The sequence below is a fragment of the Carcharhinus amblyrhynchos genome, chromosome 10 (assembly GCF_965287045.1).
Source record: "Carcharhinus amblyrhynchos chromosome 10, sCarAmb.v2.hapA, whole genome shotgun sequence".
In the NCBI taxonomy this organism is placed as follows: Eukaryota; Metazoa; Chordata; class Chondrichthyes; order Carcharhiniformes; family Carcharhinidae; genus Carcharhinus; species Carcharhinus amblyrhynchos.
The window spans coordinates 79,462,416-79,487,183 of NC_137333.1; the positions used below are offsets into that span (position 1 = coordinate 79,462,416).

The 24,768-nt window shown below is 39.3% G+C and overlaps 1 protein-coding gene across 4 annotated transcripts in view; it reads left to right on the forward strand.

Moving 5' to 3' along the window:
* Positions 1–24,768, forward strand: part of pds5b (PDS5 cohesin associated factor B) — a 193,336-nt gene that overhangs the window by 151,834 nt on the left and 16,734 nt on the right. For 3 of the 4 annotated variants that reach the window (XM_080197450.1, XM_080197451.1, XM_080197452.1), the window contains 9 exons: positions 303–426; positions 7,063–7,221; positions 7,998–8,066; positions 10,840–10,976; positions 15,168–15,291; positions 16,262–16,466; positions 18,576–18,690; positions 20,269–20,401; positions 21,001–21,120. In XM_080197450.1, the coding sequence (XP_080053576.1) occupies positions 303–426; positions 7,063–7,221; positions 7,998–8,066; positions 10,840–10,976; positions 15,168–15,291; positions 16,262–16,466; positions 18,576–18,690; positions 20,269–20,401; positions 21,001–21,120 (1,186 nt within the window). Of the gene's footprint in view, positions 1–302; positions 427–4,531; positions 4,681–7,062; positions 7,222–7,997; positions 8,067–10,839; positions 10,977–15,167; positions 15,292–16,261; positions 16,467–18,575; positions 18,691–20,268; positions 20,402–21,000; positions 21,121–24,768 lie in introns of those variants that run through there. The other variant, XM_080197453.1, reaches the window with a different exon arrangement.

Below are 24,768 nucleotides of genomic sequence, written 5' to 3' on the forward strand. Positions count from 1 at the left end.
ACTTGTGATTCTAACACAGGGTTTACTGTTGTTTCTTGTGTGCTATCAGAACAGTCAAATTGATTTCTTGTCATGAAAATCAAAACCATGCCTCTATGCGCACAAGTGTAATTGAGTGGAAAAGTCTACTGACAGCAGAGGGCGCTATTCCATGAGCGGGGAGCTATCAATATAATCGGGTCAATGCCAAAGGACACTTGGCACTCGCCTTGACATTTATCGCTGATGCAAAATCAGTTTAATTTACCCTGATTTTCATGAAAACCAGACCTCAGTTAACTTTATGCTTTCTTCTTGCCTAGTGCTTTATTGCCAGTATTGCAGCAGAAGGCCAAGAAAGGCACTGCTCGACAAGCCAAGCATGCAATTCACTGCATTCATGCAATATTCTCCAGCAAAGAGACACAGTTTGCACAGATATTTGAGGTAAAACGTCTACTGTTATTACATCACTTTTAATTACCTTTGCCAATATCTTCTTGATTTAGTCAACATTTTTAAATTGTCTTTCCAGCTGTCCTTAATCAAGGCAAATCATATAACTCTTCCTTCAACTACAAATACAGTTTAATGCTCAAAAGCTGTAACTTGCTTATAGTTATGAATAAATAAACAGGATTTTGTATATGGTGTGGGTACTTGTACTAAATTTGTAGAATTTTGCACATCACTTGTCAAGAAATTACTTATTGGACACAGAAATCAGGACTAACATTTTGCCTTGAGTATTTATTTTCTGGAAATACATTTTGTGTTCTGTCGATGCCAGTATTGTGACACATAGGCCTTAATTTTAACTCCCTAGCAAGAGTTGTACTGGTGGTGATGAGGGTGGAAGGCAAAAGGCACATGTTTTGTGCATTGGCTCCATCAGTCTCTGGCCAAGCTCAACAGGAAACACCAGCTGGCAGTTGTAATTTGAGCAATCGGAGGCTACCATCAGTGTCCTACAGGAATGGTGGCGCCTGGTACTTGACTGAAAGTAGAAGGAAGGAGGATTGTATGGGGAAGGAAGCCCATACAGGGGAGGTACAAGACTTCACCTTCTTTATTCAGTTTTCTCTTGTTGAAAGGTTAATCTGGTGAGAACCATCTTGGCCTCTCCCTGCAGTCCTTGAGCTAAATTTCATGCGGGCCTAATGTTATGTAATCAGAGCTGTTCTAAGTATTTATACAAAAGTCTTACTGCCCCCTTACCAGCTTATAATAGCAGCTTAAATTTGGGGAGGCAGTGGGTTCAGAAGGAGTAAGTTGGCGCAGCTGAAATATTCTCATTTGGGGGAAAAAAATCTAGGCTGTTTAATAAGCACTATTTCATAAATATTATTGGAATTTCCTTGAAGGTGTCAAAAGCAACAAATGGTTGCATTCCATTCTCATGTATTAATTTCATTTTCTTTACAAGTCTCTAGTGTGACATCTTATCAAATGCGCTCTGGAAGAAGAAAATAACTGCTGAATTTCTGTTCTGCTTAAGGTCTTAAATTCTGTTTGAAGCTTTGGAGAACTTGCAGTTGTTGACATTGGTGTTTGTCATTATTGTCTTGAGGTAGAATGTGGATATTATCTTTTCAAAAATACGTGACAAATGTACAAACCTCAACTGGTTTGCTGTTTCATTAGGCATTCCTCCTACTCCCCTAACCCAATTAGACAGCTCTTGAACTCAGTTGCTGATGTAATGATGATTTGTGCATCATTGTCCCTAGGATTCAATCTGCTGATAATTGAGTAAATCCAAACAGGCAATCTGAAATATAGTCTCTGAGCTAGAGCAGGATTTTTTTAATTACGCAAGTTTTACTAAACAGCTTTATTTTGCATATTGATGGGAACATAGAATATATTTGCAAAGTTACATAGTTTTGTGGCCAGCTGTATCTGGACAACAGACATTTGGATACTTGTTTAAAAATCAGTTTAGGACAGTTTCTGCTTGGGAAACCTGACAGGCCATTCTTGATTCTTTTTGTAAAATGTGATTTTTCTGCATATTGGAGCCATTTCTTTTGATTACATCTGTGATTAAATGTGCTTTTCATCAATCTGAATGGTAGGCCAATGTGTTTTACTCTGATATTCAGTCTCAATGGTGACTTGCTCCAATTAATTATGTAGCCAGACAGTAGATTGTGTGCATCAACCAGGTCCAATGGCAGAAAGATTTTACTTACCACTTTTCTAGTGAATGATATTTCTTTAAGATTGAGCCAGAGCTACAATCCTGCTTCTCCAATAACTTGAATATCATCAGCTACAATATATTGTTTTGAATATCAGTTGACTTGTGTTCCTAGCTCAAGTACGTAAACAAAAAGAGTATCACTTTGAGGATCCTCAAAGCTTTAAAAGACAGCTATGTTGATTCAGTAGTCACTACAGCAGAGAACTTATTGTAATAGCCAACGCATCAATAGATCTTTAAGAATTTGGTACACTCAAAAATATTCACTGCATCCATGGGACAGAGCAGTTGTAATTGAACGAAAGACGCCTGCCTTCTCTTTATTTCTTCTTTGATAATGTCAGGGTGTTATTGGCTTGGCCAGCATTTGTGCATTCCTCACTGCCTTTGAAAAGCTAGTGGTGAGCTGCAGCCTTGGAAATGCTGCAGGTCATGTGATGTAGGCACACCCAAGGTGCTGTTAAGAAGAGTGCCCCTGGATTTAACCCAGCAAGAGTGAATGACAATATAATTTGTGACTTGGAGGGGAACTTGCAGCTGATGGTGTTCCCGTACATCATCTGCCCATGTCCTTTGAGATGGTGGATGACATGGGTTTTAATTTATTTATTAGTGTCACAAGTAGGCTTACATTAACACTGCAATTAAGTTTCTTCGACATTCCCCCAGTCACCTGTTTGAGTGCACAGAGAGAATTTAGCATGGCCCTGCATCTAACCAGCACGTCTTTCAGACTGTGGGAGGAAACTAGAGCACCTGGAGGAGATCCATGCAGACGGAGGGAGAACATGCAAACTGCACAGTCCCTGGCGCTGAGAGGCAGCAGTGTTAACCACTGTGCCGTTTGGGAGGTGCTGTTGAAGGAACCTTGGTGAATTATTGTAATGTGTCATGTAGATGGTACATATTGCTGTCACTGTGGCAGAGATGGAGAGGTTGAATGGCACTGATACCATCTTAAAACAGTGAAGTGGACTGTTTTCACCTGGATGTAGATTTGAGTGTTGTTAGAACTGCACTTGTCCAGATAAGTAGACAGTATTCTATCACACTCCTAACTTGTACTTGTAGATGGAGAATAGACTTTGGATAGTCAGAGATATTCAGCACAAAATTCCCATCCTCTGACCTGCTCTTTTAGCCACAGTATTTGTATGACTTGTCCAGTTCATTTTCTTATCAATAATTATTCCCAGGATGTTGTTAGAAGGGGATTCGGCAATGCCAATCCCATTGATTATGGAAATGTGTTTAAATTCACTTTTGTTTGGAGATGACCAGTGCTTGGTTTTTGTGTGTTATGAATGTTACTTGCCACTAATCAGTCCAAGCCTGATTGTTGTCCATGCCTTGCTGGACACATTGCTTTAGTATTTGAGCAGTCACCGAATGGTGCTGAACATTACGCTGTCATCAGTGACCACCCCCATTTCTGACCTTTTATGCTGAAAGGAAGGTCAAAATGAAGCAGTGCAGATAGGGTATTGAATACTACCCTGAGGAACTCTTGCAGCAATGTCCTGGAACTGAGATGATTGACCTCCAACCACCACAATCATCTAAACTATCTTCCGTTGTGCTAGGTATGACTCCCAATCAGTGGTGGGTTTTCCCCATGATTCTCATTGAGTCCACTTTTGCTAGGGCTCCTTGATATCACTGAATCAAATGCAGCCTTGATGTCTAGGCTTGTAGCTCTTTTGTCCATATTTAGAACAAGGCTGTAATGAGGTCAGGTAGCAGTGGCACTGGTTGAACCGGTTGCTCATCTGGCATCCAGCATGAATGAGCAGAAATTTCCTTCATTCAATTGGGAAGGCTGTTGTTTCTGTTCTGGCTAACTCTGTTTCCTAGTGACTGTTATGAATCATAAAATTACATGTTCACATGTTTTAAGAATTTAATTTTTAGTTGTTTGAAATTGAATTTTTAACAGTAAGATGAGTTGGTTGGGGGGGTGTGTGAGGGCTGTTTTTTTTGAAAAACTGGGAAACAGAGCCTGGAGTAATTACAGTCCATCTTTACCTAGTGTTAGAGCCTGAAGTATGAAATACTAAAGAATGGGCTATATTTCTGAGTTTAAAGATGGAGACAGAAGTTTACAGTCACCCAAAAGAGGGCTTTAAATTATTCACATCGGAATCCAGATCAAAAAATGGTTTGAAAGCAACGGGCTAACAAGAAAAGCTCTTACAATATCCATATACTCTTCAGATCCAAGGATGGGTTTCAAGTTGGAGGTAATCAGTTTTAATCTCTGGGACATTCCAGGTGTGCCATGTTGCCTTGGATCTAGGTGCAAGGAAATATATTTTGTTTTGGGCTCATCTGTATGATTTTTCACAGAAACTGGAACAGCTTGGAAACAGGCAGAAAGAGAGAAGCTGTAGACCAGAAACAAAGGGCTGTCAGAAATCGGGGGTATTTCTGAGTTGGAGTCTCTAAGCAAGAGTGCAGTGAGGCCTATGTTTGAGCTGGGATGTCCACAAACATGAGTGCTTAAGGTAGGGTGACCAACTTTTATGAAATAACCTAAGGACATCTCAGCTGAGGTGGGGGGAAATGCTGGTGACCAAAAGAGAGGTGATGGGAAGTGTGTTGATGACTATAAGAATTGGGGTGTGTATTGGGTGGTTTTGTGTTCTGTTCACCATAGCTTCTCTTGGTGGCTGACAACCTCAGTGCACATACTCAAAGCAAAAAGAGACAATGCCAGCAAGAAACTCGCAGGCCCAGATTTCCATTGTCTGCCCGAGAAGTAGGGGATACAAAGTGGGACAAAATGAGGGATAATCTCTTAATATATGGAATATTGATTACCCTAACTTGAGGAGAATTGGAGGGCTGCTTAGCTGGTTGCTAGTGGTAGGACCCCAAGAAATCTTAAACCCCTCAGAATAGCAGGAACACTAAAGAGAATTAAAATGAATTGCTGAAATCTATGGCACACCTTGGTTTGGTCCAAGGAGAAATGAAGGCATCCTCAAGATCAAGGAACTTGCTTTGTTTCCTCATTTAAAGGATTTTGTTCAAAAAATGAAACATTGTGGTATAGCTCTGTTAATAACTGGGATTTTGAATTATTTTTATACGTTACTGGTCTCCTGCAATATCACAACACTACTGATTCCATCTCACTTTCCTGGCAACAGCCTGAGATTAAGCCAGTTGCAGCATGGTGTCATATTTGACCTTTCAACCACATGATTGTAGTATCTCTAAGATTTGTATGTTTCCCCTTCAACAACGTTGCATGACTTAACCCCTCATTCAAGCCTGTGTTGTCTCTGGACACAACTGTTTTAATGCATTCATAGCACTAGTCTCATAGTCTCCCACATTCAAGCTTCATAAACTAAGTCATACAAAGCAGTCCTTGACAACTAAGTCCTTGTCTTGATTCACAGCAAGTCCCACTTTCCTATCCCCTCTGTGCTTGCTGACCTACATGGGCTTTATTCTCTCCCTCAGCCACTCCCTGTCACTGTGATTTTCTCCAACTCCACAACCCTCAAGTATCTCTCCTCTGCTGATGCTGGTGTCTTGGAGGAATTAAAATCAGGAATGCTCAGGATTGTCAATCAGGATTGTCCTGACAGTTGCCTAGCTCCTAGCCTTTAGAATATGCTCCCTGCAGCTCTTGGCCCCTCTACCTCTCTTTACTCCTTTAACCCACACATGAGCAATTTGGCCAAGCTTTCAGTTATCTGACCACATATCTAATTTTGTGGCTCTGTCATTTTGTTTTTTTCTGTGAAATGCCTTGGGACCTTTTTCTACATGAAAGGTGTTATGTAAATACTGTCATCCAACATTCATGGACCACTTTTGCTTAGTTATACTTCTAGTTATCTTATCAGAACCTAATACTTGTATGCTCCCTCATTTTTCAACTCGGGGCCCCAGCACTCCTTCGGACCCCCAGCACTCCTTCGGACCCTCCCACTGTTGTTGGGCTAGCAAGCCAACTTTAAATCTTGAGTGAATCTCACTTTCTTCTGGTCAAACGTTGAGAGGACCAAAGCGTTCATTTTTGGCCCTGTCAGAAATTTTGCTGATTCTTAACCACTGTCCCAAGTTTAAGCAGCATAGTTCAGAACATCACTGTGATTTAATTAATTAGATGTGAATGGCTTTGCAAGTTCTTTGCATTTTGTTTGATACCCTGAGTTTGATCCTTCTGACTACTGGCTAATTACTGCCTTCAAGAGGAGTTTTTAGTTGTCTTGAATTGATGGCTTGCTCTGTGATTAAAAAGTGACTGCCACAAATTAACTTCTGTGCAGAGTGATTTGGTCAAGGGTGTCAGTAAGGCTGAGCAAGTCTTTCAGACTGCAATTATGAGAACTGACGTGCAAAGGGCCATTGAAACAGTACTTGAAGCTTCTTAAGAGTAGTTAATACTTGTTAAGCTGACATTTGTAAATTGTGGAAAATAATGTGTTTAAACATGTTTAATTCCAGGCACAATCTTAATTCCGAGGTAGTTTTATTGACTGACGAAGACCTCAAATTTTAGCTCACTATATATGAAACATTTTGAAGCCTTGTTTTTGAATAAATATGGTGGAAGCATAATTCTATATTTTGGTTAAGAAAAGTAACTATTAACCTGATGTTAAGAATATCTATATGATTAAAATATTTTTTATTGTTCTGAATGCTTTTGTGGGTTCATTATGGTGCTCCCAGCAAGTGCATCTTTGGAATCACTGCCCATAATTTTCACTTAATGGATGGATAATTGTGGGTTTTGTCCACAATTTGCTGAGGCACTTACTGGCAGCAACACTGTCCCACTGGAACGCCAGGACATAGAATCACTCCTATAGTATTTGCAGCAAACGACCTGTAATTTGACTACTATTTTCTTCTAGCCTTTGCACAAGAGTTTGGACCCTAGTAACCCAGAGCAACTCATAACTCCGTTGATTTCAATTGGACACATAGCAATGCTGGCTCCTGAACAGTTTTCTGCACCTCTGAAATCTCTGGTGGCTGGTTTTGTTGTGAAAGATTTGCTAATGAATGACCGAGTAAGTACATACAGTAACTTGCAATTTTTGTTGGGGCAGTTTGCTTATTTGTTAGTATTTTTCATTTGTGCTGTTTTTCACCTGCCTGCTGAAAAAGAGGAGTTAATAAAATTGCTTCCAGATGTCTGCTGGTGTCTGTTGAAATTTGGTAAAGACGTGCAAGTGATCCAAGTTGACTCATACCCCATTAAAGATGATTCCCCTTCTGTAGGGAAGTACCAAACTTTTTCCTCCCTCTTGATTATTGCAGGGATTTGGAGCACAGCAGCTGTGATGATATTGGACCTAAACCATTTGAGCACTGTTGTGGAGCTCCAGCATGGAGCACTTTCATCACACAAGTGTTGAGCCATATTGAGAATCAAAGTTATGCAAAGCATTTGCTTGAAAGAGCATACAAAATGAAAACTCTCCTTTTATACAAAGTTTGTTTCTGATTGGCGTTCCAGCACAGCGGACAGTGTGGTATAGCGCACGCTATTGGTGCTCTGTATTACCTGCTATTTTCACAAACGTACTAAACATTCATAGGCGCTGTTGCAACTTCTTTCTCTTCCCTCCTTATCGAGAAAGTGGATATAAAAATTTTTAAAGGACAACTCCAGATAGCTTTGTCTCAAAGATGTTCTGCTTTTTCAAGTCATTTGAGTTAAAAAATTTATGATCAATTGATATTTGTTTTTCTTTTTAAATTTGAGATGTTAAATTCATTTCTCTGCTTCAGTATACTAAGTAATTTGGGTATTCAAAGACCAATTATAGTATTCTGATATTAGTTTCCAGTAAAGAAGACGACAAAGCTTTGGGTACCAGATGATGAAGTGTGTCCTGAAACACTGACAAAAGTAAGTGCTGTTTAGTAAAGCACTGCCATTTTCCTGTGCTACTCTCACCATTTGAGGTATGATCTAATTGAAGTGTTTTAAAATGATGAAGGAATTTAATAGGGTAGATACAGAGTAATTATTTTATCAGTCCTGTTGAAAGATCATTGATCTGAAATGATATACTCCTTTCTGCACAGATGCTGTCTGACCTGTGTATAGCTTGCTGTGTTTATTTTCCGTTTCCAGCAGTGTTTTGAGAGATTGAGAACAAATGTGGGCCTAAACTTAAAATTAGAATTCCAATTTTCAACTCTCCATGCCAACCTCTTAAGTTTCACCCCAAATAAAATTAGAGTTATATTTGTAAAAGAGAACATGAGTGCAATAGATAAGCCTAGAGATTTTGTACCATCTCCAACCAGAAATGTTGAGGATGATTCATCTGGGCCTCTTTCTGAGGACTGCACCACGGAAACTTTTGTTTTTTGTTGAAAATTTTGGTACACTACATGGTATCTGAAAGTAGCTGAGTGCACTGGATAAAGATAATCTTCATTTCCCCAACTCTTTCTTTGCAAGCCTTCTGAAGTTCACCCCACGTAAACGTCAGCTCATCTAGAGCACCACTATCTGTTAAATCTTGTGCTAGTTGTTTGCCACATTAAGACTCGGCCTACTAAGTATGAAATCTCTCTTTTTAGTTCTTTCACCACCTTGCCCTGCTCTCCCACTACAAATCTGTTGCAACATCCTTTCCCAATTTGTACTCTTCAAAATTCAAATTTGTTCTCATTCATCCCATGCTCTCTTTTGCACCATCAGTCACAGAATCTTCAACGTCTCATCCCAATACTCTGGAGCTATTCCTCTAAAATCCTTCCATCTCGGTTAATCTGTCTCCACTTTCAGAAGTCTCTATAAATCTTCTTTAGCAATCAATTTTAGATTTGCCTTCTAATTACCCAGTTGCTTAGTAGTTCAATTCCCATTAATTAAAACAGTGGCTTAAATCAGCTGAAGGTGATAACCATTCGTTATTAACATTAGTTATCAGCATCAAAGTCAATTCTGATGTTATATAAGTGCTTGTTTATTTTGGGTAGAAACAGCTGTGCTTAATGTGATATTGTACAAATTAAATACAGGTGAAAAGATGGTTTGTGTCTGTATGTGGCTATTACTTTTATGTCTGTGTATATTAAAAGAACAAGACCAGGAACTACAGAAGGTAAACACTATGGTCCCTTTGGAGCACCCCTCCTGTGATATACGGGGAGATTAAATAGTGCAAAAAAAACTAAGGCATATCTACCGAAACTTTAGTTTTGAAACTGGCGCAATGCCCGTTGCTGATGTAATTTAATTCTTCTGACCTCTTGCAGGACCTGCCTGTCCCTATTGATTATGAAGCATTGTTTTTAATAATGTATTGGTTTTCTAATGTGAGACGAAAGGACAGCGAAAAGGTAGCCATAGTCTGACTTCATCTGAGGTATTACTGGGATGTGGAAAGTGTAAAGGTAAAAATGGAAAGGACTGAATGAAGTTATCAGATCTAACATTTAACAGTAAGGAGGTCATTTGGATAGGTGTTCCATAAGCTGTAGATGATGTGGGATAAATAGAGAACGTGGCCACATTATACTTGCCATTATATTTAATTACCAAATCAAATTCTCTCAAACCCACTCACTGTAAACAGTGAGAATATGTTGAAGAATATGCATACATATTTTACTTTTACACCTTTTTGATTGCTTTGGAATATAATTCTGCTATGGCTGTCATCAATTAAAATAGATTTGGCCAGTTGTTTTCGGTGGTGTCTGTCACTTGGTTTCAGCGTGGGGGGTATCTGACCACATTTCGCCTATTGGTTTACATTGTGTACTTACTGTGAACATGAGATTTGTAAGGATAAAACAAGTTCAAAATCTGTGTATGTCTGTAAAGATACAGTTGGGCTGAAGGAGTGTTATAGTTCATATCTAATAAATGCCAGAAGTTTATCAGCTGGCTCCTGTAACTTTGTTCGATAGCTGCCTTTCATGTATCTGAACAGAATATAAAAATTCGGATCTATTAAGCTAGATTTAGCTTGGGACTTGACTTGTCCAACGATAATGTTAGTTAGGCTCGTAATACTATATACTAAAAAGGGTTGTATACAGAACATTTCAGCCATTCATGCCAGCGGGATCTTCCAATCCTGCCGATGGCTCAACCCAGCTGCAATTTCACTGTGGCAAGGGTTGCATACAATGGGAAACCCTATTGTCAGTGATGGAACCAGAAAATCCTGCCACCCGCCAGTCAATGGTGGGCCAGCTGTGCTACTGCAAAACACATGGCGGGTTGTGTGGAAATATTATTTAACAAATATTAGTTAATTTGCTATTGTTTGAATATTCAATTTGATGTTGTCAGTTTTGGATAAAGACCTACAGGGCAGCACAGTGGCGCAGTGGTTAGTACTGCTGCCTCACAGCACCTGGGACCTGGGTTCGATTCCCAGCTTGGGTCACTGTCTGTGCAGAGTATGCACGTTTGCGTGGATTTCCTCCCACATTCCAAAAGACTTGCTGGTTAGGTGCATTAACCATGCTAAATTCTCCCTCAGTGTATCAGAGCAGACGCTGGAGTGTGGGGGCTAGGGGATTTTCACACTAACTTCATTGCAGTGTTAATGTAAGTCTACTTGTGACACTAATAAATAAGCTTTTAAAAAATACAAACTCACTAATTGAGATCACTTTTTAAATGTTTCATGTTTGATCTATTTATTTTACAGATACAGGCCATGAAGATGATGGTGCGGTGGCTGATGGGAATGAGAACCAATGTTAACAAATCAGGAACCTCCACCTTGAGACTGCTGACTGCAATACTACATAGTGATGGTGACTTGACAGAACAGGGCAAAATTAGGTGTGTAGTAATCGGTTAATGTATGTGTTTTTTGATTAGCTGTTTTGTATATTAATTGTATAGGCAAAAATATTTGGCAAATGGAATATAAAGTGAGAAAATGTGAGGTGGTCCATTTTGACAGAAGGAATAGAAAAGCAGGATACTATTTAAATGTAGTGCAGAGGGATCTGGGTGTCCTTGTATACGAATTATGAAAAATAGCACGCAGGTACACCAAGTAATTCGGAAGGCAAATGCAGTGTTGACATTTATTGCAAGAGGGCTGGACTATAAAAGTCGGAAAGTTTAGCTACAATTGTACAGGTAAGACCACACCAAGACTGTTGCGTACAGTTTTTGCCTTCCTAAGAAGGAAGAGTTTGGTTAGCTCTGGGCTGGGTGGAGAGTGTATGATGCAGAATAATGCTAACACATGGATTTGATTCGTGTTCCTATTGAGGTAAGCCTTGGACTTGTCTCCTCGTCCTCTACCTGAGAGTGGAAGGCAATGATGAATCACCACAGGAATAAATTGGGCAAGGAAATGGCTCAAGATGAAGCATCAGCAGGCAATCTTTGGGCAGAACACCCACACAGATGAATGAGTTTAGGAGAGATAAACTTGCGTGAAAGGTAGTACTGGGAAAATTCACGAGGTTGATTCCTCAGATGGGTGGTTGTCTTATGAGGAAAAGTTGGGCCTATGCTCATTGGCTTTTAGAGGGATGAGAGATGATCTTATTAAAACAAGATTCTGAGGGGATTTTTATTAAGTGAATGCTCATGGTGGAATCTCGAACAAGGATGCATTGTTTAAAAATAATGGGCCTCCCTTTTTGAATGAAGATGAGGGTCATTAATCTTTGGAATTCACTTCTCTAGAGAGAGTAGAAGCTGAGTTAGGTTGATTTTTGATCTTTAAGGGAATTGCAGGTTAAGAAAGATGAAAATAAAATTTTCTTTTTCGTCACAAGTTAGGCTTACATTTAACACTGCAGTGAAGTTATTGTGAAATTCCCCTAGTCGCCACAGTTGGGCATCTGTACAGGTCAATGTACCTAACCAGTATGTCTTTCAGAATGTGGGAGGAAACCAGAATACCTGGAGGAAACCCATGCAGACACAGACACAGGGAGAATGTGCAAACTCTACACAGTGACCCAAGCCAGGAATTGAATCCTGGTCCTTGGTGCTGGAAGCAGCAGTGCTAACCACTGTGCTGCCATGTTGCCCCATGGAGTAAGGAAAGTGGGGAGCAGTCAGGTAAGTGGCTTTGAAGCCACTATCTGATCAAGCTTGATTTTATTGAATAGCAGGGCATGCCTAAGGAGCCGAATTCCCTACTCTTCCTATTTCATTATGATTCAGCACATTGAGAAAGAATGTAATTCTTGTGTTTTATTACGGATGTTTTGATCTCAGTTGATACAAGTGGATGTAATATCCCAGAATGGAACACTGGCTCAGAAAGACCTTTTCTATTCCACTTTTAAGAAAATGTGGAGGAACATAGTCACAGGAATGCTAATTAGTTTTAAAGGACGTTTATTAAACATGAAGAGGACGATTCTCCCATTGTGCTGCACTAATTTCCTCGCGCAGCAGGCTGGGAGAATCATGTGAGGGTGATGCATAGAGTTCCTACGACGGATTACTGGGAGGGAGGGGGTGGTATTGGGGCTGGCTGGCACAGGAATGGTTGGGGGGCAGCATGGCGGGTGTCCCAGGCTGGCCAGCAAACGAGAGGCTGACAGATTGGGGCCACCATGCATGTGTAGAGGCCAGCTGATTTGAGCCCCTCCAGCAGGAATAGGCCCCGTCCCCTGAAATCTAATGATGTTCATGCTGATAGCCTCTGCGTTACATGGAATGTGAGCGATTCTAAAGTGAACTCCTGCTGAGAAAAATGGCGTGAATTACTCCAGTTTTCCCACAAATTCAACACTTGGATTTTCTTTGGGAGAAATCCACCCAAGAAGTTTAATTATGATACAATACTCCTCTGCTACCTCCTTAGCTTCACAAATGTACACATTTTAAGGTAAACATGGGTTGCAGATATATCTTATGCTGCAATGGTCTGAGCAACACACAGCCCCTTTTAAACAGACAGGCTGGCTGTTGTCAAATATACTCCCCTTTGAACATGAATGGATTTCCCCCCCACAGGTGATTCTTGTACCGTGAGCCACCTTGTTCCATTGAACTCTGGTTTCCACATGAGTTATTTCAAATTCCACTTTCAAAAAGACACACTTTCAAATCTGCTTTTAAGCAATGCTTTCACTCAACAGCTCTCATTAAAGTTTGCTCTCTAGTTTTACACCACCTTCTTCAGGCTTTCTTTTGTCTGCAAGGCTCTTAGACAAACACCAAGATCCAGCCACTAAATGTCATGATTATTTCAAATAATGTCTCCTAAACCTAAACATCATTTCAGGTATCTTTCTGGTTTCTCTGTCGTCTTGGATCTGCTTATCTATACTGACTGCTCCTCTGTTCCTTTAATCTCAGCTTCCTTGGAAACTTCTCTTCATTTCTTTTAGTTTTCTTGATTAACTGGACTTTAGTTCTCTACACTTGTTTTCTTAACCATTACTGCATTGATAAGGTTTTCTTTAGCAAAGCTGAGAGCTATTTCCTCTCCCACCTTCTAAACCAACTGCCCTGACTTTTAGTTAAACTAAGAACAAAGGAAATCTCTCCCCCGTGCCCCCAGAAAGAGATAAAGAAACACTTGGTTACTTCTACAGCATTTATTCACTTTTCATGCCGTAACCCCTCTAAGCGCAATAGAAACATAATTTGAATTAAAATCAAAACCCCCACATGTACGAGCGCTTTATCCAACATGAATCTAATTATGGGTTTACCCTTCATTACACAGAAACACAAAATTAAACCCACTTAACACTGTATCTTTCTAATTTTACAATGTAAACTCCTTAAACAGAACTTCTTTCAAGAAGTCTTTCCTCTGATTTGCCCAATTTTCTTTTTCGTTTCTTCAAATTGATTTTTATGGCATAAATTCAAGTCAGAGTGTACAGCACGTGTTCAAAATTTACAAACAGTACAAAACTTGAAAATATGGTGAACTGTGAGGACGATGGTGGAAGGGCAGATGAGTGGCAATTAAATTTAATGTAAAGAAATGTGAAGTGATTCATTTTAGTACAAATAATGCAATACAATATAAACTAAAAGAAACATTTCTAAAGGGGGATGCAAGAGCAGGAGTATCCAGTTGTATATGAGAATGAATGATTGTCGATTAGGATTTGGGTTGTGGTGCCGGAGAGCATGGTGAAGTGGTTCAAATCGGTGCTTTCAAGAGAGACTTTGATATTATCTGAAAAAGAGGCACAGCAAGCCAAATGGCTTCCTTCTGTGCTATAACACATTCTGTAATTTTTTTTGTGAATTCACCCTAAAAGTTGCAAAGGATCCCAAAAAGGAAACTCTGGGCTCCCACATTAGAAAGCTATTACTTGGGTGAACTGGCTAATTTATTGAAATTCAGTGCTATATTATTCTGTCATGCTGACTAGAAACTGAAATAACACTGCCCAAATTTCATTTGGAGCACTTATTGGATGGAGAATGGAGACTTGTGCCATTTAGTCCTGGCTTGGTTCCAGTCTAGCTCATAGCTGCTGTGCACTCACCTAACTGCATCTGACATGCCTGTGATTGTTCCATCTTTATGGCAGGCTATTATGACAGAGTGCTGAGAAGTCTTTTTTAAATAGGCTGATTCAGGTTTTTATCCTTACCTACGTTGTTTAATGTTAGCATGTCTAAACTTTCTAATTTAAATTCGTGGCTGCAATTTAGTTTGAAATGCCAGTTTAAGAAATTGAGCATTTGGAGCTTTTCAGTTATTTGATTTTTAGCAATCACAGTAACATTTTGCTGTGGTGCGTTGCTAGGAATTCACGTGTATTATTCTAGTGTTTACTGAACAATGGATTTTTTTTATTATTAATGAGAAATGTGAGTGAGCTAAAATAAGCTGATGTTTTGCACAAAAATATCAAGTTAATTAAAATACTTTTGGTCATAGAAGTAACAAGATTGTGTAAATCATCAGTCAGGTTTTGTCATTTTAATCTGAGTTGAAGTTAAGTAGGGTTGTTATCCACGTGAGGTCAAAGTATAGTTGACCTCCCAAATAACTTGTCTGTTTCCCTATGTGTTCTTTTGCAGCAAACCTGATATGTCACGTCTGCGCTTGGCAGCTGGCTGTGCTGTTTTGAAGTTAGCACAGGAGCCCTGTTACTATGAAATCATTACACTAGAACAGTTTCAGTTATGTGCACTGGTAATGAATGTAAGTGGCTTTATCCGTCTTGAAATGTAATTTCCATTTTTTTCTGTGGGCTGGGCATCTTTTTCTTTTTGGCTTCCAGATGTAAAGAATTAAATTGCTGTCAATATGGTTAGTTCAATCAGAAAAATAAACTGCACAGAATTTATAGTTTTGAAAATGAATTGAGGTTGTAACTTGATGATCTTGAAAATAAGCCTTCCTATCTTTCTTTTGTGTTTCTCTTCTATTTATGTACTGTTTGTCATAAGGCATTCTAGTGTGGTTAGTGAATGGTTTGTTTCTGACTGTTTAGTTCTTTACGTTTGTTTAGAGCATATTTGCGATTGTGTGCAAGGCATATCGTGCACCTGAACTCTGGGATACTTACCACTCTGTTTAACAAAAAAAACACATTTTTTGCAAGATTTCACTTTTGTGAAAGTAGTCTGCTACATGTCTGACTTTTTAATATTGACAAAACTGTTGAAGTACTTCAGTGGCTGTAAAGCAGAATAGGATGATTGGAGGTTGTGAAGCACGTAAATGCAACATGATTAATTGAATGCAACACATGACATTAACTAGTGTGGGGAAAATGACACCCTATAAAATCCAGCCCTTGGTATCTGAAACAGACTAAATCAGTCACTAGTTGCAGTCATTAGTAATTAGAACAAAAAAAAACGTTTTTGGGAAAGGAAGTGGTAATCTGAAGCATGCATCAAAGGCTGCTAGTCGAACAATGGAATGTTATTTATCTGACACTTGGTTTATGCATTAGCCAATCTGTGTTTATGATATCTAAACTGGGAGATTTCCAATCAATCCTTCAAATACAGAAGCACATGGGAGCCTGTGGCTCACGTACAACTGTTCATCAATAAAGAATAAAACACTGCACATGTTTTGCTATGTCCGATTTTAAGTATTTGATTTCTCTTTTTTATCTATATTGGCACGAGAAAATAACTGTTAAGCTGTTCATTTACAGGATGAATGTTATCAAGTGAGGCAGATATTTGCACAGAAGCTCAACAAAGGACTTGCCAAACTACGACTACCACTAGAGTACATGGCAATTTTTTCACTGTGTGCAAAGGACCCGGCAAAAGAAAGGCGAGCCCATGCTAGGCAATGCTTAGTGAAAAATATCAATATCAGGAGGGAATATTTGAAGCAACACGCAGCTGTGAGTGGTAGGTATTGCCAAATTTTAGAAAAGATAATGACCTAATGCGGTTCAAGAAAATTTTCATTTTACTCTATTTCTTTGAGAGAGTACATGGCATTTTTTTTGCTGTAGTTGAACTCATTTACAATCTTGCAGATGTGTATATAATCCAGTTTTTTTTTAACCTGTGTATTCACTGAATTTTCTCTTTTTTCGTATAAAGCATCCCACTCGAATGGTGTAAAAGTTAATTGGCAAAGCTGTTAATTAGAGTTGAGCTGCGTAAGAACTGGAAAAAAAACATGGAAGCTGATCAAGAATGTGAACTAAAAGTGAAAATTTAGCTTGTGTGTTAATAAAAGCCTTACTGAAGCAAAACTAAATAAAGCCTTGATAATGCACATACCCCTCTCCATTTTAAAAAAAGGGAATTTCATGACTATTCAACTTCAGATATTTCAAAAATATCACTTTTTTCTTATTTACGACACATTGAATAGTACTGTACAGTATATATGGCACCTTGTGTTAATGAGCTTTGTTTGATGACTCAAATTCTGGATAGCCAGGTAGTGACAGTGCAGTGTTGCATGCTACCTCTCGTCATGTCACTGTCCCCCAAATTTTTATCTGTTGCTCTTTTGAGGCAGAGTAGGGTGGCATGTTCTCCAGGTGATTTGAAGTGTGCCAACAAACTGCTGGTGTGGGATTAAAAATGGGGAGCAGATATTGAACAACCTCTCCTCATTCAACCTCTGGAAGAACCATTTTTCAACATACTATTTTCACAATACTTTGATAGGAATTAACTGGGTGAGGGAGTTCTCCTGCTGGGAACACAGTGGAGAAAAGCCAGCTGCTTAGATCAAAGATTTTTGGGCACCACGAACAAATGTGTTTACTTGTACTGTTCCCACCACAAATGCTCCAGCATTGCAGTAGCTTTAGAGTTCACCTACTCATGTGAATTTTCTGAGGTTAATTTAAGTTTTGCCTATTTTTGCTTACTTCATAAATGGATTCCCATTTAGCTTACAATATGGGCTGGTCCTGTGAGTGTTGCTTTTTTTGTATATCAATATATGTTGAACACGTGGGAAAATTTTCTTACCTGGCCCTTTCCTAGGTAGTTTTTCACCCTGTTTGAAAATATTGCCCTCCAATAATGGTATAAATTTGATATTTGGGATATAGAAAATAGTACCAAAAGTATATGAAATGATGTAAAATTTTCTGACGTTTTCATGGGTTTTTCCCCAACTACATTCAATTCTTTCTCAAAATAAAATGATGAATGATCAAATAAGATTAACCTTTTTTTCCCTACTTCTCCCTTTTACTGAGCACGTAACTTATACCCTGCACTTTCCCTTAACAGCCTAGCTGCTAGCTGTAGGTGGCACAGTGGTTGGCACTGCCTCACAGTGCCAGGGACCCGGGTTTGATTCCAGGCTTGGGTCACTGTGTGAAATTTGCACATTCATGTGTCTGCGTGGGTTTCCTCTGGGAGGTGCTCCAGTTTCCTCCCATAGTCTGAAAGATGTGCTGCTTAGGTGCATTGACCAAACAGGTGCCCGGGTGTGGTGACTAGGGAATTTTCACGGTAACTTCATTGCAGTGTTCATGTAAACTTTATTTGTGACTAGTAAATAAACTTTATTTTTGCTGTATAAAAGTCACTATTTGGAAAGTTAACCACTTGTATTATTGTGTAACCATCTATACGCTTAAGACACTTTTTTTCATTTTTGTAAGCTTTATAGTTTTGAAATTTTGTCTTGTAATTTAAAGAAAAAACTTAAGCACGCACGAAAATAGGTTTGAGATTTAATAATGGCAAGACTGTTTTAACTGGAGTTCATATTATGATCTGAATGTTGGTGGTAAGTATAAACAAGATTGAGGTGTTGCTTTGAAGAGCAAATGAAAGCATTTGGCATGTGAGAGGGGGAAGAAATCTTGAGATCTATTGAATTTAAATTTTGATTGTAGAAGAGAGAAATCATTGACTTTTTTTTGTTGCCTTTTGCACCCTTTACTGATATAATTAGGAGAATTTTCATCTGTTTTTTCTTTAAATATTTCATTTGGAAACCAATGACCAGCTTTTTTTTTTCTTGATGTGTGACTGCAGAAAAATTGTTGTCGTTGCTGCCTGAATATGTTGTTCCATACACAATTCATCTGCTTGCACATGATCCAGATTACGTAAAAGTGCAGGATATTGAGCAACTGAAAGATATTAAAGAGTAAGTGTGCTATCTAACTATACTGTTGTTAATGTTTACAAAAAAATTTAAAATTGCAATTATACAGAATATCTCTTACTTATTCTTGTGTATATCATTCTATAAAATATTTATTTTTATAAAATATTTATTTTATAAAATATTTGCCTTAATACCCAAATTTCTTCAGTTTTCTTGCTAATGTCTAGCTAGTACTTTCTTCCGACCCTCCTCCACTCTTCCCATCTATTGTGTGTTTCCTTACTTTGTCACGCCTCAGTAAAATGTACAAGCAGCATGCAGCATTTACTTCTAACAATATTATGTTAGTTATGGAGTATCCTTATCTTTTGAATTCTCCTTGATTATAGACAGAAGTAGTTATGCATTTTACATTTCACCTTTATTTAGAATCATAGCCTCCCTACAGTGCAGAAGGAGGCCATTTGGCCCATTGAGTCTGCACTGACCACAATCCCACTCAGGCCCTATTCCCATAACCCCACATATTTACTCTGCTAATCCTCTGATACGAAGGTCAATTTAGCATGGCCAATCAACTTAACCCCTGCACATTTTTTGGAGTGTGGGAGGAAACTGGAGCACCTGGAGGAAACCCAAGCAGACATGGGGAGAATGTGTGTATGCGTGTGGAGTTTGCGCAGTGACCTGAGTCCAGAATTGAACCTGGGTCCCTGGCACTGAAGCAGCAGCGCTAACCACTGTCACCGTGCTTTCCTCAAGGTTTAACAATCAATTGAGTATTTTAAATATTATCTCTGTTAGTAAGACATAACAAGCAGTTCTATTCTGGCAGTTAGAGAAAACCAATTGGAATTTTAAAGCAGATTCTTGAAAACTAATAAAAATTGACATTGTGAGTGACCGGACAGACTTCCCTTTCCTGGTTTAAAAAATGGGATGTTTTCTTGAGCCACATCTCCCATGGGGGAATTTCATATGAAATAAGTGAGCTGTTTGTTCACGAAGCTCATTTATTATGGTGTCTTTCTAGAACCCAGTTTAAAAACTAAATGTTTTTCACATTTAGCCAGTCATTTCTGGAGTAAAACACCTAGCGTCCACCATAATGCCAAAATCAAAAAAAGTTGGGGTCTAAGCTAACTTCATAATACACCTTGGAGTTTCTGCTCTGGTCCCTAACACAGTTAATTATCTTTTGAGCTGTAGTAACTGTTGTAAAGTAGTATTCCTCTTAAGAGGGTTTAATTTAAATTGAGGAGATTTGAGTGGAGTAAATGAGAGTTGCAAATTGCAAGCCACCAGTCGTGGTTTTTGTAACATGATGGTCATGTTGTAGAAATGTTCTGAAAGATAATCATTGATTTGTGCAAGCATCTAATAGAATCTCTTCTGACTCCAGAACAAAACTCTTGCATGTTGGTTATGATGACTTTAAAAGTTCTATAGTAGAACTTTTTGATGCTGCTTTAGTATTGCTGACAGTTCATCAAATGTTCTGTAAAGTACACCTGTCAGTTTTCATTGTAAGCTAACGTTGGAAACTGTACATCCTATTTGGGCAATTGAATCCCTAAGTAATAACTCAATTTCTCAATTTTTATTCATGTCCTTCAGATGTTTATGGTTTATGCTTGAAATACTGATGGTTAAAAATGAAAACAACAGTCATGCTTTTATCAGAAAAATGGTAGAAAACATAAAACAGACAAAAGATGTCCAAGGTCCAGATGATCCAAAGATGAATGAGGTTTGTCTTTAAATTTTGTGAGTAATTGGGATATATTGCAGCTTGCACTTTTCAGATTCTCTAGTGAATGATGGCATGTTATTTGAATCTGGTATTCAAGTCTTTAAGGATGTAGAAATAAACTCATTCATAGAATCATGGAAATTTACAAGGAAGAGGCCTTTTTGTTCCAGTGCTGGCTGAAAAGTAGTTACCGAGGCTGATCCCACTGTGCAGTTTTTGGTCAGGAGCATTGTTGGGTACAGCTCTTCCAGGAACATTGAAGCACTATTTAAATATAATGTGCTTTCCCCTCTATCACTTTCAGACAAGGTCCAAATTCCCACCAGTGAAGAAATTTCTCCTCAACTTCTCTAATCCTTATTCCAATTACTTTTCTACGCCCTCGGTTGTTCTCTGTGCTAAGAAAAATAAGACCACCTTTTTATATTCCTGCAGTGTCTAGGTGTCGCTGTAATTGCAATTTCTGCTTTGTTTCAGACAGCATCAGTAAAAATTTAATTATACAGCCAAGTGATACTTAAATGTGTCTTTCACAGATCTTTAACAGTTTTTTTCCAGAATTAATTTGCAAAACTTCGATTTTTGTTTCTTTTTAGAAATTGTATACAGTTTGTGATGTTGCAATGAACATTATCATCTCTAAAAGTACTACGTACAGCCTGGAATCTCCAAAGGACCCAGTGCTTCCTGCTAAATACTTCACTCATCCTGATAAGGTGTGTACTGTTACCAAGTATATATTTCTAATTGCATTTTGGTATGAACAATTAAGTACATATTAAGTATTCACGTGTCTCATAGCAGTATTGTTCTAGATCTAATGTATGAAAATGTATCATTCATGTCAATTGAATAGAATTCATCTGAGCCTGCCTTTCTTTCTATTTGCTGGGAATTATAGACCGGTGAGTCTTACTTCTGTTGTGGGCAAGGTTTTAGAAAAAATTATTAGGGATAGGATTTATAGTTATTTGGAGTGTAATGAATTGATTAGAAATAGCATGGTTTTGTAGCGGGTAGGTCGTGCCTTACTAACCTTATTGAGTTTTTTGAGAAGGTGACCAAAGAGGTGGATGGGGGCAAGGCAGTTGATGTGGTATATATGGATTTTAGTAAGGCGTTCGATAAGGTTCACCATGGTAGGCTTCTGCAGAAAATGCAGATGTATGGGATTGTGGGTAATCTAAGAAGTTGGATCAGGAATTGGCTATCAGATAGGAGACAGAGGGTGGTGGTTGATGGTAAATATTCATCATGGAGTTCGGTTACGAGTGGTGTGCCTCAGGGATCTGTTTTGGGGCCACTGTTGTTTGTAATCTTTATTAATGATCTGGATGAGGGTATAGTTGGGTGGATTAGTAAATTTGCTGATGACACCAAAGTCGGAGGTGTGGTAGATTGTGAGGAAGGGTGTCATAGTCTGCAGGGAGACTTAGATAGGTTGCAGAGCTGGGCCGAGAGGTGGCGGATGGAATTTAATGCGGAGAAGTGTGAGGTAATTCACTTTGGTAGGAGCAACAGATGTGTCGAGTCTAGGGCTAACGGGAGGACTTTGAATAGTGTGGATGAACAGAGGGATCTAGGTGTATGTGTACATAGATCCCTGAAAGTTGGGAATCAAGTAGATAAGGTTGTTAAGAAGGCGTACGGTGTCTTGGCATTTATTGGTAGGGGGATTGAATTTAGGAGTCGCAGCGTCATGTTGCAACTGTACACTACTCTGGTGCGGCCGCACTTGGAGTACTGTGTGCAGTTCTGGTCCCCACATTACAAGAAGGATGTGGAGGCTTTGGAGAGGGTGCAGAGGAGGTTTACCAGGATGTTGCCTGGTATGGTGGGGAGGTCCTATGAGGAGAGACTGAGGGATTTAGGGTTGTTTTCGTTGGAAAGAAGGCGGCTAAGAGGGGATCTTATTGAAACATATAAGATGATTAGAGGTTTAGATAGGGTGGATAGTAATAGCCTTTTTCCTCGGATGGAGAAAGCTAGCACGAGGGGGCATGGCTTTAAATTAAGGGGGGGTAGCTACAGGACGGATGTCAGCGGTAGGTTCTTTACCCAGCGGGTGGTGAGGGATTGGAATGCCCTGCCTGTTGCAGTTGTAAATGCGCCTAGTTTGGGGGCGTTTAAGAGATCTGTGGATAGGATTATGGACGAAAAGGGATTGGTATAGGCTAGTGGGTCATTTGTTTTTGTAACTGGTCGGCGCAACATCGTGGGCCGAAGGGCCTGTTCTGCGCTGTAATGTTCTATGTTCTATTTTGTAAACGACACCAAATGTTGGATTATGAAAGTTGTGAATGAGGCCATTCAACCCATTAAGTCTGCACTGGCTCTCGCTCAGGTGCTACTCAGCAGGCATGGCAGCATTTGTGAAAAGTGGCATGGTGGCACAGTGGTGCCTCACAGGTCCAGGGACCCCAGTTTGATTCCAGCCTTGGGTGACTGTGTGGAGTTTGCAAGTTGTGTGTCTGCGTGAATTTCCTCTGGGTGCTCTGGTTTCCTCCCACAGTAAGAAGTCTCACAACACCAGGTTAAAGTCCAACCAGTTTACTTGATAGTAAACCCACAAGCTTTTGGGATTTGTCCCTTCATCAGGTGAATGGACGTTCTCACCTGACGAAGGGGCAAATCCTGAAAGCTTGTGGGTTTACTATCAAATAAATTGGTTGGACTTTAACTTGGTGTTGAGACTCCTTACTGTGTTTACCCCAGTCCAATGCTGGCATCTCCACATCATTCCTCCCACAGTCCAAAGATGTGCTTGTTAGGTAGATTGGCCATGATAAATTAACCCTTGGTGACCTAGAATGTGCCGTTTAGGGGAATTTACAGGATATGTGTAAGGGGTTACAGGCATAGGGCAGAGGATAAGCCTGGATAAGATGCTCTGTTGGAGAGCCACTGCAAACTTAATGGGTTGAATGACCTTATTCACCACTGTGGAGACTCTGTTTCAACAGAGTTAACATTTTGGGTTGGATATGACTACTGTTTTTGTGACTTCGCCAGCCACTTGTTAAGTTGCAACCAGGTTGAGGCAAATGGCAAGGTGGGGAAGCAGACATCCATCAAATTTTACTGGCTCACCTGCCTGCAGTGGATAAAAATCTGCCCATGAAGCCTTTTGATTATGGTTGGGGCGGGGTGGGGGGGGGGGGGGGCGGGGAGCAGCTACAAAATTAGTGTTTCAGCCATGAAAGAACAAAATCGGCAAATGGTGAGGTGGGGGGCATATTATAGAGTAAGTATTCTTGGTAATGTGGATTTTGGCATGTGCTATGCCAGCAGCAAATTTGTGCATTTGCAACTCTACGTTGTTTGTGGAGGCATGAATCAGCCATGATTGGATCATCGTTATGCATGGGCAGCTCTTTATGGCTGTGCCGGGAGAGTTTGTTTGAGCAACTCTTATCTTGATTATCTACTGCCATCCTTTATCCTTCCTTCTCAGATCTCCTCTTGCAGTATTAAAATACATATTTCTTCTCATAGTGGATGCATATTGGTCCTAAATATCTACAAGATTAATGTTATATGGGGCCACTGCCCATACCCTGACCATGCTGGTTTTTGTTTTGACCAGTGAATTCTGGATCTGTCCTCTAATTTGGCTTCCAAATTTCTGGATTTTTCTTCTATTGAGACTATGCCACTCCACCTCCTCTCCAATCACAACTGTTACTGTGGGTTTATGAATATCTTGTAATGTCACAATGACAATCCCACTACATCCTGGAGTCTCAATTATAACCTGGTTCCTTTTTATCACAGTAAACTCTGGCTCTGCATTGTCAGGGAAGTGAGGGGAGGTAGCTGACCCAAATGATCTGTCCAGCAATTTCTTATGAACAATTCTGGAGGAGTTATCTCAATGCATTCTAAACAAAACGGAAGGTTGATACAGAAACCATGTTGAGATTGATATTGTTAATTTTCAAAAGAAGTGCATGTGCATTTCAAACCACAACAGTAGCAATTGCTTATTTCTTTTTGCTCAAATATTTATAAAGAGTGGTGTTAGGACATAGAATTCCTCACCAGAAATTACAGTGGATTTAGATTGCATCATGCAACTTTCGAAAGTGCCACAAATATTTGAATGAGAAAAATTGAAGGTATGTGGCATTGGACTCGAGAGTTAACTGTTCTAGTCCAGGTGCAATTGCCCAGATGACACTTTGTCATGCTATAAAATTTTACTCTTTCAATTGTCTCTTACACAGAGGAATATCAGATTACTACCTAACATCAGTTTCTAATCTTTATCCTTTGAGCATTAAGGGCAAGCAAAAAAAAGTGGAATTTTAACAAGATTTTGGTAATGAAAATCAAATGTGTGGAATGAGAACTGCTTTAATTGA